Source organism: Chelmon rostratus, chromosome 5 (genome assembly GCF_017976325.1).
Source record: "Chelmon rostratus isolate fCheRos1 chromosome 5, fCheRos1.pri, whole genome shotgun sequence".
Lineage (NCBI taxonomy): Eukaryota > Metazoa > Chordata > Actinopteri > Chaetodontiformes > Chaetodontidae > Chelmon > Chelmon rostratus.
In genome coordinates, this window is record NC_055662.1 from 15689027 (window position 1) to 15704840 (window position 15814).

A 15814-nucleotide genomic window follows, 5' to 3' on the forward strand; every position below is an offset into this window, starting at 1 on the left:
GACACTCCAAGCATTTGATCTAATATTAGGCCTTATTCTTCTGGAGTCTAAGGTGATGAAGTATGTGAGAGCGTCTGTGCATGATTATTAGCATTTCTCAGTGAACACTTAAACATCTGCTAAAGACATAGATACATGATTTTACCATACCACATAGTATTTATCAAACCCATACTGATAAACGGCAGTAAAAGTCCCTACGTTAAACTGGATTAAGAGTTCTCAGCCGTGCTAGCAGCTATATGAGGCTGCTCTTAGTCACAGTGGTGCTTTGAGCTAAACGCAAATATTAGCATACTTGACATGCTCACCATGACAGTGCTAGCATGCTGATGTTCAGCAGGTATAATGTTCACCATGTTCATCATCTCAGGTTTTGTGTGTTAGCATGCTAAAATTTGCTGACTAGCACTAAAAACAAAATACAGTTGAAGCTGATGAGAACGTTGTTAGTTTTGCAGGCATTTGGTCATAAGCCAAATACTGGACAAATAAAAATCTGGACCTGATTACTTTTTTAGATGAAAGGCTAGGGACTCACCAAAGTTTTTGCAGTTGATCCCGAGAGGGGACATGAATGCCAATCAAGTAGAGATATTTCACTTACAACAACAAATGTCACGCTCATGGTGGCACTACATGAGAAGTCAGGAGATCTCCAAAGGATTCATCTTCTTTGGACCATGAATGTGTGTAAAAGGTTTCATGGCAATCCACCCTACAGTTGCCAAGATATTTCTGTCTGGACCAAAGTGGTTTCACATAGCCTGGCTGAAAAAAAAAAACTGATTTTAATCTCCTGACCAACTTGAAAATCTTCCTGCTCAACTGCCCTGATCAAAACCATTTGACGCTCAAGGCAGCTCATGGGTATGGATGTGACATATTTTGGCTGGAAACATAAATAGTCTGCCTGAGATGTAAACATTAAAAGCCCAGAACCACAAAAGCACATCCTGTATTGTATTTAGAACCGGACTAGACGGAAAAACAGTCCCATGTTTTCAGATCTGAGGAACATATTGTGGTTGTGGGTGAAATGGACACTTCCTGCAGAAGCATACTAGTAAAACAAACCCAGAGTGAGTACGTAAATCAAAATGATATGATAAAAGGCTCACAAAAGCAAGAGATTAAAAATGTGCTTTATCATGCAAGTCATATTTATTTCAAATTGTCAAGGCAATTTAAACAGAAGAGACAGCAGCGATGTAAAACCTCCCAAAGAATCCTGAAACTGATATGAACTGAAAACAACAGCGGGAAGGTTTGAAATGAATGCTCTTGCCAAGAAATAATAAACCACAGATTTTCTTGACAAACGACTAAAAAGAAAACAATTAATTCCACCGTCATCCATAAATCTGAGAGGCATTCAAATAATTCCTCAAATAAATACCCTAAGATCAAAGCTAGCATAATCAGGACGCAAAATAAAATACCTGGCAAAAACATTACAAAATATTCATCGATGGTATTTGTCAAACATGTATTTACAGTGAGATGGATGATTTTGTGTGTGTGTGTGTGTGTGTGTGCGATCTCATTCCACAGCGCAGAAGTTGTCAAGACTGTTTTCTCGGGTCTTGGGGAGCTCGTGTTGTTCCAGTAGTCGGTACTGGAAGGAAACGTGGTTGATGTAGTTCCCGCTGGACACCAGTCTCACCACAGAGTTATCACAGCCAATCTTCATCTGGGCTGGAGGACCAAAGAGAGGAACACACGCTTTACACCGGAGTGCACATAGAGCATGTAACCGACCCTTCTTTTGACACATGTATGCATGTTTGTTTTTTTTTATTAGTGTTTATTTTTGTAATATTACAATGAGGTGAAAATCCGGTTGTTAAATCAAATTTGCATTCCAAATATTTGTTGATTTTGCCACGTTGAAGGGTTTTATTCTTATTTTGAAGGACTCATATGCAGCATAATCTGTCAGAATCTCCCTTTCTAGAAGCATATTCTGGACTGTCCTCATCATGAGGGGACGCTACTGCTGTAGCACTGTGGTGAAAAGTCAATACACACGGTGAAATGTGCCAAACTGTGTTTTAAAAAATCAGGGTACTGTTCAGTGAAAATCAGTTAAAACTGAAAATGGTAAGCCAAAGCATAGCATAGCATAGCATAACACAAATCAGCTTTCCAAACGGTACTGTTCTGATGGAAACCTTACAGTGAAAATCACAGGTTCACACTGGAGGTAAACTGGAGGGACTCACCAAGCCCACCAAAGGAGAAACACAGGTCAGCTACAGGGAACATCTTGGAGGTGTCCACCCCGTTCCCCCCTAGCAGCTCCACGTAGTCACCTGACTCCGAACAGCCCGACCACAGCTGTCTCTGTAAAAAACAAACAACAAAATATTCTGGTGCTGAAGTGAGACTAAAGCAAACAGGTAACTTACCAAGTGTGCATATGAAAGTGCCATATGAAAGGCAGCCTGTGGAGTTTTTGACCACTAGTGGCGCTGTGGAGCAATATGTTGATCGGCAGATCTTTTGTATCCGCTAGCAAAATGCACAAGGACGAACATGTACTACAATACGTATTCCTGCTGGCTGGAGGGTACTGGGTAATGTCCATGTGTCGCGCATTCAAGCAACAAAACAAAGGACGAAGAAACTGACCTGGGTTTTTTCATACTATAGTTCATAAATGAAATGCACCAAAAAAGTAACAATACAAAGCTAAAAAAAAAAAAAAAAGGGCCGAAAAGGAAGGCTAGCCTGTGTGTGCAAGTATGTTAAAATGCAGGTTTCAAAGAATTTAAAAAATCAAATGCTGGTTAATGTGTAGTATTGATTAGATGCAGCTAAGAGACAATTCTATCACATCGCCAGTAGTCGTAGTAGTTATCATGCTTTAACCCTAAAGCTAAAGGGTACCTCACATTTCAGTCTTTGATGCATTTTCTATCTATGCTATTCTTTTATCACATGCGTTTTACATAAAGTATGATTACATGCACTGGAATACTTCTGGAACGACTTTCCTCAACATTTGACTAGAAATGTCAGGTTGTTGTGTTTGGCCCAGGAAGTCCAACGCTTACAGTTGATCATAATGTGAGCAGTCTGGCAGCCGGTGTCGGACCGGCTTATTTATTGTGTTTTGTTCAGCCTTTTTACCAACATGATTTACACCATTTGTGTCCCAACTTGAAGACATTTGGAGTTTATGTGGTGTTTATTACTGAAGGTCTTTGGAACTGTAGCTCTGAACCATTAAGTACATTTTTACATTTCCATACTTGAAATATTTCTGTTATTTTGTACACCTTTTTATGTGATTTATTTATTTTTTTGATTTACATGTTGCAGATTTTTGGTTCGCTTCTAGTTCAGCTTTTAACTCCTACAGATTAGTGGTTGTAGTTGATGTAATAGCAGAAATTGCAGAGGCAGTAGTAATCAAGACTGTAAATAGGTTAAATTTCCAATTGTTCCTGTAACTTTTTATATCCTTGTACGGTATTTGGACATGTGTTCATATCAGCAATTTTATTTAAAATTAAAATTATGTTGGTCCAAAGTGCAAACAAGTTGTGAACAAACACAGCTCTTATGGACCAACATGTCATATTTCCGCCCACCTGATGAATATAAGTCCAATATTCACTTTGTTTTAGTTCAGTTTTTGGTCTCCACCAACTCCAGCTGCTAAATGCTCTCCTATGTCCACCAGCTAGTTGCTAACTTTGTCTGTTTGCTGTGTAGTGCTGAGCAGGTTGTGTACTGTGGCTTTTCTTTTTCTTTTTTTTTTTTTTTGCCAAAAACAGCTTCCTGCTGCAGCTGAAAACGGCACTATGAGAGCAGTGAGAGGGAATCACATCAGTAAAGTTGGTCCAGGCACTTAAGCAATAAGAAACTGCCTTTGAAGCTCCATAAAGTGGGAGCCACAGATTCAGGTGAAAATTGTCTGTAGGTCCATCTTTCACATTGTTTTCTCACAGTCTTTGATAGACCGTTTACATTTTTCTTTAATACTATTAACTGATGCCTTTACATTATGCATCAGAAACTGGACAATATCTCAACTGAACATTCAGTGTGAATGTTAGATGTGGGACAAACAATTTGCCAAACAGAACATTGATTTAGGACGACTCTCAAAGATCCTGGATTATTTACAAGGAAAACATTTTTTTAAATTTAATGCCAATGCTTTTCAGTCGCTACATTATCCATGCATGCAATATAAAATGGATAAGGTCAAAATAGGGCAAATAAAGGTAAGTGATTAAAATAATCCTTTAACATTTTGTGGAAAAATGCTTTTTCACTATTTTGCCAAGAATTAGGTAAGAGGGTTAAAACAACTCTCATGTCTATAAGGTAACATTAAATATATAGCTGGAGCCAGGAGCTGTTTATCTTAGCTTAGCATAAAGACTGGAAACAGTGAGAAACATCCAACCTGGCTCTGTCCAGAAGTACACTTTGTCATTTCTACACTTCAGTTTTTGCGCTGATTAAACAAACAACATTTAACATGTTAAATGGAGGCACATCTGTGGAGGTGCTGGCAGGATTGATCAACCTGTTCTCATTCCCAGGATGTCAAATGCTGATGCTTTGTCACGCTCCTTGGCGCCTCATACAGGCACACATACAGTCGCTCAAAGCCTTCCTGCCAGAAAGCCTTTCTAACATGTGGTTAATTTTGTCAGATGGTCGCAGTTTGGTTAGGTTCACAAACCAAAACTAGTTGGTTAGGTTTAGGAAAAGTTAGTTCACTTTTAATTTCTCACGGGACATGAATCCTGGTCTCCTGGATGAAAGTCATGTGTTTGTTTGACCCATCCATCCACCCCACGTTCCTCTACTTGTGGACTTTCTTGCTCTTTATACTACGCCACCTTGCGCTGAGCATGCAATATTGCTGTTGCTGATGGGTTTACAGTGGAGTTGAAAGTCTAGTGTGTCTCAAACAGATGCTCATGGGTACCATGTGGCAAACCTACTAAGCTCTGATTGGGCGACTGTTTCTATAACAGGGAGATGGAACAGGGAGGGAACACCCATCAACGAGCACAGCTCCCAACCGATGTGAACTTCAGAGTGAATCTGAGATGTGGGCAGTCATTCAGAGGTCTGGAACAGGGCTACCCCTCTTTTATTAGGGTTATGTATAGATAAAAGGGATTAGTTTTGACCCAAGGTTGATGGATCCTAATTGAGAACTGAAACTTATAAAATAAATTCTATAATATATTAAAAGTTCATGAACAGTATAGACCAACATATGCACCAAGAACTGTCTGCGATGGCATTTGGCACCGAATTTCAGCAAAGTGAGAAGTGAGAGTGGGGACTGTTTGTCTTTTCAGTGTGTGTGTGTGCGTGTGTGTGTGTGTGTGTGTGTGTGTGTGTGTGTGTGTGTGTGTGTGACCTGTGGGCTGAGCTCATTGCTCTTGGCCTGCCCCAGGCTCAGTTCTGTCAGTCGGATCTCCACGGGGTAGATGATGGAGAAGCTGCAGTTCCTGCGCTGGTGTGGTATCACCATGGTGAAGCTGCCCTCTGGACTCTGAGACATGATGTTACAGGCTTTACGCACACACACACACACACACGCACACGCACACACACACGCACACACACCCAAGAGGAGAGGTTTCAAATTAACAGTTCCCCATCACCAGAGAAACTCATTACTGACACCTCATGTCACAAATTGGACATAATCAAGGCTGACTGCGGGGAGGGGACACAATTAGGGCTGAGCATGGAAATCCAATTCCAGTTCTGACGACAAAGATAAGAAAGTAATGAAATTTGAATTGATAACAGTATGGTACACTAGACAGGCACCAACAGGAGTCGGAATGCTTTACTCCAGCGGGCATGTTGCTCATTTAGAGACATTTTCATGGTGAAAGAGTCGTACAATCAAAACTGAGGACAGAATGTTCAAACAAATATTAATAAGTGTTATTTGTTCTGCAAGTGCAAGATTTAAAGACTCGATAAATGACTTTTAACCTGTGTATATGTGCATCATTCTTCCAACACTCACTGACATTTACAAAGGAACAAAATGAATGTAAATAAAACCTTTAATTTTTGGAATAACACACTGCTGCCTCCTAAAAATGGACTCTCCCATAGGGTCTACACTTGTTGAGGGACATAACATATTTACTGCTGCTAATTTATTTCTGTGTGCATATCCAAATCATTGCATGTAGAGATATGCTGCTTTATGGCCAGTTCTGCCCAGTCACAGCCATTTGTAGCACAGCAGAAGCTTGTGATCAGATGAAATGGGGTTTTTTTATCGTGGACAGCTGCAGTTAATGGTCAATATTTGAATAAAACCCCATATACTGGGCAGAGATTTATGCTCTTTATCCATTCAAACTCCCTTGTGTCAGTGTCACTCCCTCAGTGCTCTTTCTTTTTCTGTCTTTGTCTCGCAGCCAGACTGTGATTGTTATGCTGCTTGACACAGTGTTAACACCGTGTTTGTCAAGCAGCTGGAAAACAGGTGCACCCCCCTCACTCAATCTCTTCCTGTCGCTCTCGGCCTTGATTAATGCTCGACCAAGCACAAATGACCAGGAAGAACACACATGCATGCACACAAGTGGCTCTGATTTTAAAACGCACCTTTAAAGATAAAGAACATAAATCTGATTCAGATGCGAGGCCTTGAATCTTGTTTACATTTTTCGTTCTTAAGATTTTGTTTTATTGGTTACAATTTAGTCTTATTTGTATGGATGTTGTTTCCGTTTACTTTGCTTTTAGACTTTTGAGCCCTTGAGTGACTTCAAGGATGTGCAGCAGGACTCACGGAAGGGGTTGTGTAGCTTTTTGACAGCGAGGGTGAAACCGCTGTCAGGGCTGTGAATGCGGAAGAAGATCATGGCGACGTTCTGAGAGGAGCGGCTGGTGGCTGCTGGTGCTGTGGAGGAGCAGTAGTCTGTGTAGCGCTGGTGCAGAGGGAGCTGGTGGTCCTGCCTGCTGGGGAACTTTTCTCCCTTCAGAACCCAGCCATCAAACATCTGGAGGAGAAATACAACATTTTTCTCATATTACTTGAGAGAATGTGTTGAGCACATACAAAGTGTTGAGTACATAGACACAAAAATTGAATTAATAATGTTAATCATTATTATCATTACTGCCCCATTGCATACACAACATGGAGTGAAAGTTTGAAATTTGCCAAAAAACAAAGTGTTCCTGAGCCCATGTAGTATGTAGTTGCATCCTTTATACAATCATGTGTTCACAAAGTGGTGAACCTCACTCCATCCTTGCTTGTGAGCCTTTCCAGGATGCTCCTTTCATACCCAATCATGATACTATCACCTGTTGCCAATCAACCTGTTTACCTGTGGAATGTTCCAAACAGGTGTTTTTGGAGCATTTCACATCTTTCCCAGTCTTTTGTTGCTCCAGTCCCAACTTGTTTGAAACGTGCTGCTGCATCAAATTCAGAATAAGCAAATATTTACAAAAATATATTAAGCTGATGAAGGAAATCATCAAATATGTTGTTTTGTGCTGTTTTCAGTTGAGTGTGTGCCAAAAAGGATTAGCGAACTATCACATTTGTTTTATTCATGACACAGCATCCCAACTTTCTTGGAATCTGTGATGTGGGATGAATATGCAGTTTCTGTCATACTGTGTTAAATGAGTTGATCAATACACCAGTTGCTGAAATATCCTTATGTTTTCTATTAAACTTGATTCAACTTTACTTTTTACTTTACTTCAATGTCTTTTTGAGGCTATTAGTCCAATACGATTTACAGCACCATCTACGCTGCTGTGTGTGTGAATCATATTTAATTAGAAGCAGAATCCAACATGAATTTTGTTCTATAAATATTCAGTAAATCTCATCTTTGTGTTCAAAAACAAAGACATGTGCTGTTTGGTTGTGTTCCTGCTGCTAAAAGGGACGGATCTGTACAGGGCACATGCTGCAATCTTCCAGATGACACCTCGACCCAGTCTCTAATTATAAAGTGGACCAGTGATTCTCTGTGCCGTGCCTTTTAACACTTTGGCCCACGTGGACTGAAACTGCGATGTAACAGGCAAGCTTGGCTTCACAACTAAAGCCTTCTCTTCCCACACTTGCTCTGGGTAATGTGACCAATGTAGAGAGGATCCAGTGTGTGTGTGTTTGGCCCTTAAACGCTGCCTTAACCCTGTTTGGCACCATTTTAATCAAACAGAAGGAGATGAAACAGGATTCAGGGTTTAAATGGCAAAGCCTTGAACGTCCTGTCTTTAACTCGCGGAGGAGTTGGGGTTGTGTGGGTGTTATTTTCGGCGAGTGGAGCCAACCTTGATGAAGTCTCCGGCGCTGCAGTCGATGCTGACGTCAGACAGCTCCAGACTGATGACCTCACTGGGCTCAGCGATGATGAATGCAGCACAGGCCAGCTGTGGCTGAGACGCCACGAAGGTGAAGTAGCCATCAGTGGCAAGCATGTCCAAACATCCTGCGAACCACACACACACACACACACACACACACACAGAGAGACATACACATTACATAATGACAGAGGAGGGACTCACAACACACTGTCACTCAGCGTTTGACCACAAGCAAACATAATGGAGTTAGTGTGATATCAAAAATCGGTCATGAACTCAAAGTGTGCAGGTAATCAGCTTTATGGTCTAACAGAACATTTTTTCTGCTCTCACTGGAGAGCTGATGAGTTTGAGCCAAAATTACCTGGAAGTGTTAAATAATTCTGATAGAAGTGGACTCACACAAATCATTGACACAGCTGATCTCTGACATTTGCAGGGGAAATACTGCATGGATGTCCTATAGTTACTGCTGGTACAGTATAAAAATGGAGCCATGAATTGATTAAGTGATCAATTGATGGAGTATTAAATGGGTTCTACCTGGCTGAATACTAGAGCTGCAATGACCATCTCTGAATGTTTTAATTGAATCCCCTCAAATACTTTTAATAAGCCCATTCGAAGGATTTACTTGTTGTTTGGTCGGAAAACTGTTCAGCATAATCAGCTACTGAATAAAACCATTGTTAAGGGGTTGCACTTACTAAGAGGTCGGCGGAAAATAAAGTCCTCTGATTCCCTTTTCTGGTCCAAACTGAGCAGAGAATATAATCCATCTGAAGCTTCGTTGTCCTGCATAAAAAAAAAACATGACATGATTAATAGACTTTAAATTTCAGGCTGCAAACGGAGAAACTTTACCAGTTAAACCTGCCTGACTTCGGCTGAAGCACTGCGGAATTAAGATTAACAATCAAAACTCGCACCTCAATGTAGCGGCTGAGCCCCATCCTGGACGAGAGGGAGATGAGAAAGAGGAAGAGCTGCGTGCGCGGAGCCGCCGACATGCTGAAGCGCGTCTCTGGGTGAAGTGTGTCCTGAAGCAGAGGGGGGAAATAACAGAGCCGCCTGAGCGCTGGCAGCTTTTATAGCAGCGCACAGACAGGCAGGCCTGCAGCAGAGGGTCACTGCAAGACACTGAGCCGTGCGGGCTTGTTAATCATGTGTGAAAACCTGTCGCTCTGACCACTGTCAGGACACTTGAGTAAGCTTGGCTGTGTAAGAACCGATGATAACTGCGCATAAAAACGAATCTGACGAAAAGTCATAATGCAAACCTGCCAACTTTGATAAAATTGTTGCTCAACATATAAATAGCTTAGTCAGGCCATTGCATTGTGTGGTGGTTATCACACTGACTGCATTTTATTATTTATTTTTCTTTAACATGGTAAATACTGAAATTAAAAAATGTAGAATCCCTAAATTGATCAGATATGCAACATATTTAACATCTGATCAATCGTTCTAAAGTTAGGCTAATACTGTATTTATAGAGCGCCTTGGAACTCTATAAATATAAACATCTATAAAGATCTTTGGCTGGATGTAAATGAACCTTATAGGCTGTAGATGAATGGGTATTGTCCCTGATAAATAAACACAATATAATAACATATGCTTATATGTGACATGTGTTTTTTTTAAGTTCATATGTGAAATGTATCTAATATTAGAAAAATTAAAACATGCATTTCACATGTGTTTATTTTCTATCAGATGAAACGCTTAAACAAGGACATACATCCAAACATGTGCTTATATCATGCAATGATGACCTGGGTTCAGTTCCCAGCAGCAGGAGCTTCAGGCTCCACCAGGCGAGAAACACAACAACTTGCTCTGTTTTTGAGTGGGAAGCCAGTGAGGGATCATGGGGCATTGGTGGGTGGCCTATATCTTAAAGAAGCAAGCCTGTGACTTGATGGCTGCCACTTCAATCCCCTGCAAGGTGCAGGTCTAACATCTGTAGACCTAGTTCTCTGATAGCGCTAATGCTCGACTGAATCATTGCTAATTCTCAGTGTGCATCATAGGGCTTGATTTCTCACCCCCTCTGGTATAAAAGCCATTTGCAGGAGACAGGGATTGCCTGGACGGGGTGAAAACTGTCTCCACTGATACAAATGGAGATATCAGCCGTACCTTATTGTGCCTGTGATCTCCTCCTCCTCTCTGCCTTCTCCCTGCTCTGGGGTCGGTCACTTGTGACCTTTACATTAACTGGTTAAACCAGTTTACTTTCCAGCTTCTGATTAACTGTGCTGTTTTCAGCATGGGAAAGACAGGACAGTAGAGAAATCAGAACAAAGTTTTTGTGATCTGTAAACCAACAGTTCAGGGCAGGCTGTGGCAGCAAAGGCCAATCAACAAATTCAATCAGTAACTTCACGCGGCATTTCTATCTTGATATTCTCTATGGAAGTTTTGCACACAAAGATAACACGAACAGAGGACGATAAGAGGATAAGAGGATAAGAGGATAAGAGGCTGTTCTTTAAATGTCTGCAGGTTTTCTGGTTCCTTACATATCTGTGTGGAGAGCTGTTCACAATATGGCCACTTGTTCAATGATGCTCCACCCAACCAGACAGCCAAAGCTTGAAAATGAACAGCTGAATTAAACAGCGCAGCATCAACGACATCTTTCAACAGCACAAGAACAAACAGCAGAATCAAATATTGCACAACACAAAGAACAGAAAGGACCAGGGTGCAGATCTTGGAAAGGATGAAGGGAGAAAGCATCAGAGAGAGAGAAGCTGTGAGTGGTTTGTAGAGACACAGGAAATTCATTTAGATGAGGCTAATTGTGAGTGTCCATGCTGCCACTGGGAAAGGTCAAAGTCAGGCGTAGCTGGGTGTAAGAGATGATGATCATCCTGTCAGCGAGACTGTGTGTGAGACTCTGGCCCCCAATTACCTCAAGATAATAATAGCTGACATTTTCTCACAGTGATGAAGGTCAACAACTACAAACTACAGACCAAAAAAAACAAAAACATAAACAAAATAATGAACTTAATGAATAACATTTGGCCTAACAGCCCCTCAAACTGTTGTCCTACAATGCTGATGACCTATTCAAGGTGTATTACTTTCATTTAACAGCCTGTGGTCAGTGATAATAATGAGTTGTCTTACAAAGTCCTTGTGTTAAGAAGACGTCTGAACCTATTAGCCAGGGTCTCGCTGCTAAAGTGTGTTTCGTTAATGTGAATGACAGCAGAGGAAAAGGAAAATGTTGGCAAAAATGATCTGCAGTGTGTGTGCGTTTCATACGCCGCCATGTGCTACCAGTGCCTCTCCCTTGGCGATTACACACAAATGCTGTGATGTGTGTGATGTGGTGCCGTGATACATACTGTAATTGTTTAAATCCAATTTATTAAATGAATCGATAGATTTTAATGAACAAGTAACCCCACAGTCTCATTATACTGCTCTAAATGGTGAACAGATATATCAATTCACATTATGCTGGTCTACTCACTGAGTTCATCGTCTAATCTAATCTAACATAATCATATCCAACCTCTCTCTCCATACTACCTCCCTCAAACCCCCACCCTCTCGCTGAAAACCCTGAATGAATGAATTAGCATCCTGTACAGCCCAGAGATGAACTTCCTGTGCACTTTCCTAAAAAATGCAGTAGTGGCCAGATTAAATGAGCCGACAATTACATTAAGCAAACATGACAGCGTACAAAAGTATCCCATTAATATGTGAGACAAAAACACACACGGACGCAGCTGCATTAAATCAGCTGTTGGAATCAGCGAATTGTGTTTGGTATGCAGATGTTGGCAGATGTCCCTGCTCTGATGGTGGTGAAAATGTAACATGAAATTCAGATCTGTTTAAAATGAAACTGATTACGAAAGCTCCATCTCCTCACTATTAATATAAATCCAACTGTCTCAACAGGATGAAAGACTGTAACACCATCTGGTGGCAAATGTAGGAACACCACTGATCATTTTGGGTCTATGTGGCTTATTATGACGCAGGATATGCATGAATTACAGCTCTCTGAATTTTTCTTGAAAATGCAACTGATTCTGCTCGTCAGAATTTTCCTAAAAACAGAATCAGTGCAGAAGAAAACACAGGCAGGGCGCCCTCTGTGTCGGTGATGGTTGCCTCAGCCGGCCAGATGTGACATTCGCCCCTCCATGTGGTCAAAGTTAAATCACAATGATTGCTGAGTCCAGACATTAGCGTCTTAACCCTGTCTTGTAGCCCAGCATGCAGCCTCCTTCTGCACACCTGCTCCCTGGCAAAGATAGCACGTATAGCTAAGTGTTTGGCTCTGTAGTTCGTTGTGTGTTAACTCCCTTACACACACACACACACGCACACACACACACACTTCTTGTGTGAATCTGTCTATCAACACAGCGGTTCAGCCCGGCTCTCCTCACTGCCTGACTGACCCATTCATCTCCTGTGGGGGCCCTAATGAGCCGACCCTCCCCGTTTGGACCGACCTGACAGAGAGAGATTACTTTAAAGCCTACATGGATTTTCTCCCTTGTCCCCTCCTCCCCATTCCTCTCCCCTGAAAGTGGTTAATTCAAAGTGCATTAATGAGGAGCGATGGATAACACACTCTTCTTTTAATTACCTTCCAGCGGAGTTCTTCAGGGGAGGCCTGGTGACTCCCATCTCATGCTGGCCTGTTTGTTTGGTTAGCTTTTATCTAGTGCGTTTTGTAGTCAGGATAAATTATGCATGTATGGGCCAGTCATAGAAATACTGCGTACTAACGTAATAAATAACAGAATATACAAAATAAACCTTTATAACATTTGTCTTGGTTTGTTTGTGTAAGCTTGTTAAATGTCTATCACACAGTTTCCAGTATCAACTAATTATCGTTAATTATCGGACAAGCCTTGATTTTGTTAATCATTAAGAATATATGATGTTGTTCTAAATGATTTCACTGAGGTACCAAAAGAACCACTGGAACATCTTGTGAAGAGCTTTTTGCTGTCTTTGGCCTGTTTAAGCATTAAACACTTTTACAAATTGTGCATTGATGACTGATGGTGCGTGCACATGATGAGAATAATTCTACATAATAGCATAATTACAGAGTGTAGTGTGGAATAATTGTTCTGGAGCAGCGAGGGACCTCTTTTCCCGAGGAAACACAAGCAGACGGAGCAACGCAATCAGAGTGCAGTTGCTCAGAATTTAACTAAAGGGCTAAGGGAGCAAAACTGTTGCTTGAAATATGAATTAGCAAGGAAATAGTTGGTGCAAAGTCAACATTTGTGTACTTTTTTTGTAACTGATCCAACTAGAATCTGTCATAATGTGTCTTGTCCTGATAGCTCACTCATTTCTAACTCACTCGAGCCTGATTGTAAACCCTGATTGATGTGACACTGATCTCCAAGTCTGGCCTGGTGGAAAAACACAAGGCAAAGTTGAAATTATTTGAAATTATGAAGGGACACTATTGAACATCCTCTCTTGTAAGATGACTTGTTCTCTCAGACAAACAATTTATATCAGAGTTTGTTTGTTTTTTTGGTCATGCACAGGTTAGTCACAGGAGTCACAAGAAAACAAATGAGAGATGATTTCAATGAGAGCAAACCTGCTTCAGTATAGTGTTTCATAGGGCATCTGCAGGGTCAGTGATTTAGGACCACTTCCCATCTTTATAGAACATAGTTTCTGCAGGCCCCAATCAGGAGGCTCCTTTATGTCAGACAGTTGCCTTTTAGCTCATGTCTTGGAAATCATTCTTTCAGTTGCAGGCGATGACCATCTCCAGTTATCAGCATTAATACAGTATCAACACTTGTCTGATGCTTTATCCATGTGTGTCAGTTCCTGAAACACCAATTGGCCAGTGTGGGCTATGCTACCCAATACCACCAGGTTTCCATGAAAACGTAGGTCTTGGGTTTTGGTGCAGGAGAAGCCAGGAGGCCACTGGAGCTGTTAGCATAGGGAAGGAAAAGAAAGAGAAACACTGTAAAGAGTCCAATAGCCTTTTCACTTGTTCATGAGGCACAACAAAAGACAAGGATTAAACCAAACTCTACCTCTTTTGTCACAAATTCTCTCAATCTTGGCTAACTGCAAATATTCAAGTTGATCTGAGGCCTGGATACAAGTATTCTACTTCTAACTCTGCATCCTTGTAAAGGAGCGAGGACTCTCCTCCTGCATATGTTTGCTAAATGTCCTTGAACGCCTGCAAAATCATTGACTCAGTTCTGAATTTGACATATAGACTGAATTTGGATATAAAAATGGCCTGTTGCCACCTAAACATACAGTCTGAAGTTACCTGGTTAAAGTTCCATCAAACTCTGAAATATGTCCACTAAGGCCAGGTGGGTGGGCCTTTGACGCTTAGTAAATGTGTTCCTTCATCATTCAGCCTCCACTGTGGTCTGGCCGGTCTTTCCCAGCCTAATAAACATTGATTAGTCCACATAATCAATGCACTCAATGACAATGATTCAGTGCACTGCATAAATGTATCGACTGCAATCAGCTATAAACAGCAGCCCTCTTTTTCATGCATTTTCTGCCTTTTATTAGCTGTGTTTTGATGGAACAATAATTGTATGACTCTCTGTAGAGTTAACAGACATATTTCATTAAGTGACACCTAGATGAGATAAAATCTATTGACCATCTGTCTAGATTTTCAAAAAAAAATTAATAAATAATTGTATGAATGAATAAAAAACATTTTTGCACAGCACTCTGCTCCTCTCGACTGCACCAGAAGGTGGCAATGTTTAGCTGCTGTTGGCTTCAAAGTACTGACAGCTCTTTGTTGCTTTCTCATCCTGAGGTGTTGCACACTAAATTATATTTTCTGTATCTTAGCAGAGGTGAATGAACTGAATAAAACAAGAAATGTGAACCGATTTGTGACTTTTCCATGCTTAAAACTCATAATCAGGGTGTTCAAATTAGGAAATGCTGTAGAACAAGTGGTGGATAGTGTAACCACAGAACTATAGGGTAACACAAAACTACTTAAGCCACCTGCATTCAGGTTAAATGTCTAAGACGTCTGGGAAAGGAAAGTTTTTGGGGAATACCACAACGCACCTCTCTGTTCATATAAAACACACCTAAGATCCAGGAGAGAGCCATGAGATGTATCATCTTTCACTTAACAGTTAAATTCAAAGAGGAAGTGCAGTAGGAAAACCCCAACATGCAGCGTGTAACTTTGCTACTCCTGGTTTCCGTGGCAATGCATGACCAGGTCATGTAATGAATGTTGATAAAGTAGAAAGGCCTGTTTAATCAGGACGGATCACTGTGCAGAGGTGGAGAATGTCAGAAAGAGCAGGCACAGCTGCTTAGTGAGAAATCCAATATTGACTGTCGGGATAAATGTCCTGCATATTCTCTCATCTGTCCCAGGGGCCGTGGTATTATGCCTCTCACGTTAGCACTCCTAATTGGATTA

The 15814-nt window shown here is 41.1% G+C and overlaps 1 protein-coding gene across 1 annotated transcript; it reads right to left on the reverse strand.

Annotated features, from left to right (window-relative positions):
• Window positions 1-1237: 1237 nt before the first annotated feature.
• LOC121607001 (corticotropin-releasing factor-binding protein-like) lies at window positions 1238-9374 on the reverse strand. The gene is made up of 7 exons (XM_041937647.1): window positions 9279-9374; window positions 9057-9144; window positions 8314-8471; window positions 6803-7013; window positions 5399-5553; window positions 2226-2346; window positions 1238-1698 (listed from the first exon to the last, which is right to left on the reverse strand). Exons 1-7 carry the CDS (start codon window positions 9357-9359, stop codon window positions 1544-1546), a joined length of 969 nt encoding a protein of 322 aa, XP_041793581.1. The 5' UTR covers window positions 9360-9374; the 3' UTR covers window positions 1238-1543.
• Between the last annotated feature and the right edge of the window lie 6440 nt (window positions 9375-15814).

Coding starts and splice junctions, on each gene's coding strand:
- LOC121607001 (XM_041937647.1), bottom strand. CDS start 9,359: ATGTCGGCGGCTCCGCGCACGCAGCTCTTCCTCTTTCTCATCTCCCTC. Junction 9,145..9,278: donor GGCTCAGCCGCTACATTGAG/GTGCGAGTTTTG, acceptor TTTTTTATGCAG/GACAACGAAGCTTCAGATGG. Junction 7,014..8,313: donor GCGCCGGAGACTTCATCAAG/GTTGGCTCCACT, acceptor TTTCTCCTCCAG/ATGTTTGATGGCTGGGTTCT.